The sequence below is a fragment of the Urocitellus parryii genome, chromosome 10 (assembly GCF_045843805.1).
Source record: "Urocitellus parryii isolate mUroPar1 chromosome 10, mUroPar1.hap1, whole genome shotgun sequence".
In the NCBI taxonomy this organism is placed as follows: Eukaryota; Metazoa; Chordata; class Mammalia; order Rodentia; family Sciuridae; genus Urocitellus; species Urocitellus parryii.
In genome coordinates this window covers 47,223,281-47,228,569 of record NC_135540.1, presented here as the reverse complement: position 1 = coordinate 47,228,569, position 5,289 = coordinate 47,223,281, and the positions used below count along the sequence as shown (strand labels likewise).

Genomic DNA, 5,289 nt, shown 5'->3' with positions numbered 1-5,289 from the left:
AGCAGGTGTCTGCTTCAACCCCAAACTTAGCCTCTCTACTGCCTGCCGGCGTCTTGCTCTGGGTCCCTAGAAGCCAGAGTTGAAATGCGACCTGACCCCGGAGGGGCGGGGCGGGGCGCGGGCAGTGGCCGGCTGCGCAGGTGGGCGGGTCGGGCCGGCGGAAGCCGGTTGGACCTATAAAGTGCTGGCTGCCCCAGAGGCGAAGCCGCTTAGTGGAGCCTGCGTCGGGTGGGTGGGGTGGTGAACGCCGCACCGATCGCTGCTGGGGTTCGCGGGTCACTGCGGGGGCTAGAGCTGCAGAGGCGTGTGCCTGCCTCTGTTTACCCCTCAGCGCTGCGGGCCAGCTCGGCGGCGGCTCGGGAGGACTCGGAGCAGGTGAGCTGCGCGGCCACTTTGGTGGAGCCAGCGCGGGCGGGGATGGCTCAGTGGGGAAGTCGCTTGCAACTTGTACTAACTTTTAAGGTAGTTTCAGGTTGTGGCTGTAGTTGCGGTCTCCGCTCTCAGGGCTTTGTAAACTTGAGGTGCGGAGGCTGGTTCCTCTCTTTCATAGAAAAGTGTCTGGGCGAAGGCGCTCTGGCAGCGCCGGGCATTTTATTTAGGAGCCTCTGCACGTCTTGCTGCTTTTGCAAATCTCTTTTCTCCTGTTTTTCCAGCAGCCCGGAAAGGCCGTTCTGCCCCACGAGGGAAACGGAGCCGTTGACCATGGTTGCAACTGGCAGTTTGAGCAGTAAGAATGCAGCCAGCATTTCAGAGTTGCTGGACCGTGGCTATCATCCAGAGAGCCTGCTAAATGGTGAGTTTCCCAACTACCCAACTCTCTGCCCTCCAAAAATCACAGCCCCTGGATAGATCTGGTCGACTGATGTGCGACTTCACCCCTTGCTCAAATGCATAGGATGCTACAAAATCCTTCTGAGATCCCTTCTCAAACTCTCTAGCATCATCTGTCCAGTAGAAACAAACGTAGGAACAATAAAATACTGGAGGGCTGTACCATTCTAGTCCTCTGCTAACAGGCTCCTTGGGATTAAGTTCTTTATTCTACATGGTTGTGAAGTTAAATGTATTTATTTGTGTAACCAACATAATCACACCCCTGAAATTCTCATGTTCCCATTTGCCATCAGTTTCTGCTCTCCCCTGTCTCCAGGAAACCATCCATCTGCTTTTGATCACTATAAATTAGTTTTGCTTTTAGAGTTTCAGATAAATTAAGTAATACAACATGCATTCTCTTATATCTGGTTTCTTTGCCACATTCCTAGTATTTTTCCTTGTCTTTGCTTATATCCGTGTGTTCTTCTTTATTATTGAGTAGCATTCTATTTGTAAATGTGCCCATTATTCCATTTTTTAATGTCAGAAGGCAAGTTTACACAGCAGTGGTGCTAGACTTTTGTCATTTACAACTTTTAACAGCATTTTCTAAATTAACATACTGCCCTGCTACCAAAGAGCAGTGGGACCATAGATAAATTGCTTAAGCTCTTTGAACCTTTCTCATTTAGAAGGAAAAATTAGTTGATGACCTAATTTTATATGGACAAAACTCTAAAATTCTCTGTCTTCGATAGAGATAAAACATGGAGCCCTTATCATTTGGAATGTATTAGTTATAAAAAAATAAGTATATTCATGAGGTAGAGACAGGAAAATGCAGTAGCCAATGAAAGTGAATATGCTTAGGGTTTGAAGCAGGCAGGGCATCTGTGTATACTTTGGTCTGGTGACTGTGCATGTGTGTGGTGTGGCATCCTGCCAAGTGGTAGGATTAATTTGGAAGGTAGGTGACCAAATGCAGAGCTATCTTTTTCCTTTGAGCAAATCTAATTTTGTTTTCCTAGGACTATTTTGTTTTGCTTGGCTAAGAAAAACTACCCAGCCAGTTATAAATAACTCCATGAACCTCAAAGATCCTCTCTTTGAGCAATCAAAGAGCTTGAAGCTAAAATTGGTTCTACAAACCATTCCAGTAAAGACTTTTAAAGAAAAACATGAATTTGATAGATCTTTGATATAGTTCATCAAGCTCATGATGGGCTCATTTAAGAATTATAGCAAAAATTCTCTATTCCACAACATCTATATTCCTAAGAGTTAGCAAGCAAGAGTCCCTTAGTCTAAAACAAAAGTTATAACCATTTTTATTCCAGAAGTAATGCATGTTCTTTATAAAACAAAATTGGAAAAACCCCATAAGTAAATAAACAAAAGAGGAAAAAAATTAGTAGTGATCTTGGATAACCACAAATATATTTTTGATGTGGTCTTTAAGATTGTGTGTTTATACACACACCCTATTCATAGAAAAGTGGTTATATCCTATTCACCTTATTTATCAAAACCTTTATTTCATAGATAAAATAAGAGTTGAAATGACTTGCTGTTTTACCTAGATAGTTAACATCAAAATGAGTACAACTGACTTACCAGAAAATACTAGAAAAGATAGATAGAACATATAAAAGTAAACTGTGTTGTTATCTTAGAGTGTTTTTCCTACTCCTAGGTTTTCTTTTTCTCCTCCTTTATCTACAACTTTAATTTCCTACAGATTTTGACTACTGGGATTATGTTGTTCCTGAACCCAACCTCAACGAGGTGATATTTGAGGAGACAACCTGCCAGAATTTGGTTAAAATGCTAGAGAACTGTCTTTCCAAATCAAAGCAAACCAAACTCGGTTGCTCAAAGGTCCTTGTCCCAGAGAAACTGACCCAGAGAATTGCTCAAGATGTCCTGCGGCTTTCTTCCACAGAACCCTGTGGCCTTCGAGGCTGTGTGATACACGTGAACTTGGAAATTGAAAATGTATGTAAAAAGCTGGATAGGATTGTGTGTGATGCTAGTGTGGTGCCTACTTTTGAGCTGACCCTTGTGTTTAAACAGGAGAACTGCTCATGGACTAGCTTCAGGGACTTCTTTAGTAGAGGTCGCTTCTCATCTGGCCTTAGGCGAACTCTGATCCTCAGTTCAGGATTTCGACTTGTTAAGAAAAAACTTTACTCTCTGATTGGAACCACAGTCATTGAAGAGTGCTAAGAAGGAAACATTTTTAAAGATTCTTTTGTGATTAATAAAACTATGCAGCTACTCAGTTAAAGTCATTTGTAGTTGGCCCTGCCTGTCCTCACAAGAACCCCCAAATGTAGAACATCTTCTTTCTGTGTTTCTCGTTCATAGCAACCCAGCTAACAGGCTGGTTTTGTGGCTCTTGAGAAATAACCTAAGAGAGTGTACATTTTCTGCTTATATCACATTTCTTACAGAATAGAGTGGAATAAAGAAGCAAGAGAAGCAGTCCGCTTCAGTTTTATGTTTGATACCACAACTTTGTATAGGTAGCCTTGCTAATAGGTCATATAAACCAAATTTTCCTGGTTTGACTTTCCTATGGCTTTTTTTTTTCCTCTCTAAGTTCTCAAAGTGATCTTTTCAATCGAAGAATCATCTAAATGATGTTCAGTCCATCAAAACATCTAGCATCCAGCCCACTCCACCAATTTTCTGCCAATTTCCTACTCAAATTTGAAGACAAGAGGGTAGAATTAAATGGGTGAACTTAATTCAAACCTCACCCTAGGTAGGAGTGAATAAGAAGTGTCTCAGAGACAACAGAAATGTTTCACTGTTTCTTGGTGTCTTGGTGTTTTCCCCACTCCTCTGTTATAGATGAAAAATGTGGGCTGCACTTTCAGTAACCACAGTATTACTCTAAATGATTTTATGGTATGACACAAGCTCAGTTTTCCTAGTTCCCAAGTATTGAATGTCATCTTTAAAGTAGAAAAAAAAATGGAATGTTAAACATTTTGTGTATGTGGTTGATTCCATGGAGCACCTAAAGAATACCTACTTATAACAATGGGAAAGAAATGCTTAGATTCAGATCCACTCAATTTGTTAACAACTTCTTCTCAATGCTGTATATGCTTAATCTCAGATGAACCATCTCACATGTCGGTGTTATCTCATCTCTGGCCATTTCTGGAAATTGAGCTCTCTCTCCTTAACCTCAGTGGTCAAAGGAGATGGCTGCACACTAACACTTTTAATTATCAAGATGTTTATATTTATAGAGTCTGCTTTAGCTGATGAGATCTGGTTTATTCTGCAGACTAGAGAATGAAAATCACATGCCCAGCTTCCTTTCACCATTGGTACCTGTCTCTAGGGAATAATAAAGGCCTTTATTTTTATTTTACTTTTTTTTGTCTTTTTCCAACTGACTAGATCATTTATGTTTCTTTTTTATGTTAATGAAAGCCTCCACATGACAATGTTCAATTCAACAAGGCCTTCACATTCTTACTGTGGCTTTTGGATAAGGAGCTTATTCAGGTCTTCTTCCCAGGCTATTAGCACCACTTCACATTCCCTGAAGCCAGGGCGTTAGGGACAGATGTCTTCATACTGGTGTTACAAAAACAAGTGTGATCCTGTTACTGATCTTTAGAGGTGACCTAAAATGTCACTGTTCAAAAGAGCAGGTGTTCTAGCTAATTGAACTCTACAAATGCTTGCAAAGATACTACAAAGCCAGTCTTCATGGGACTGGGCCAATAGGCTATCAATGTTTTGCATGTCTGTTATTGTTCAGGGCTCAAAAGGTCACTGTGTTTCTGTAGCTGTTTTAGAGTCCTTACCACTGTTTGGGTAAGGCTACTGGGGCATGGATGTAGAACTGTTATCCTTTTTCCACTAACAGTTTTCGTTCAGTCTTTTGCTTGTTATGCTTACAAAATGGTGATGGCTTATGGAGGCTCTTAAATTAATGTTCCTGTTAAGGGAAATTGAAGTTTGTCTATTTTTGACAATAAAGTGTTATATATTTTTAATTATCTTGTCCTCTTTGTCTTTTCTGAGTTTATTCAATGATCACCCTAATATATATTTGACAGTATTTGGAGAAAGATAACCAAACAATTATTTCCTTTTTTATGAAGCCCACTTGTATGCTCAGGTATCATATTCCAGTTGTATTTATTGCATGTGCTTATGTATCAATAAAGACTGGTTTGCTTCATAATTTTTCAACTTTTTTCATAATACTTTTTATGGGAAGACATGGATAATTTGAACTTCTTTGGCAACTGCCTTTTAAAAAAAATCTTAAAACTCATTATGTAAAGAGTTATTATACAGCTTTTCCAGTGGCCAAACACAGATATATCAAATTATATGACCAATAATGTACATAACCATTTTTATCAGTATATTCTATTTGAATATCATATCTTTCTCATTCCCATAATATTCTTCATCTTGGATTTTTCATCTTTTTCGGCT

The 5,289-nt window shown here is 40.0% G+C and overlaps 1 protein-coding gene across 2 annotated transcripts; it reads left to right on the top strand.

Annotated features, from left to right (window-relative positions):
- Window positions 1–208: 208 nt before the first annotated feature.
- On the top strand, window positions 209–4,838 carry Ddit4l (DNA damage inducible transcript 4 like). Of its 2 annotated transcripts, none has more exons than XM_026398120.2 (3): window positions 209–375; window positions 657–793; window positions 2,555–4,838. In XM_026398120.2, exons 2-3 carry the CDS (start codon window positions 703–705, stop codon window positions 3,040–3,042), a joined length of 579 nt encoding a protein of 192 aa, XP_026253905.1. In that variant the 5' UTR covers window positions 209–375; window positions 657–702; the 3' UTR covers window positions 3,043–4,838. The 2 variants fall into 2 exon arrangements, with proteins under 2 accessions (XP_026253905.1, XP_026253904.1); XM_026398119.2 differs by having other exon boundaries at window positions 654–793.
- The last annotated feature ends 451 nt before the right edge of the window (window positions 4,839–5,289 follow it).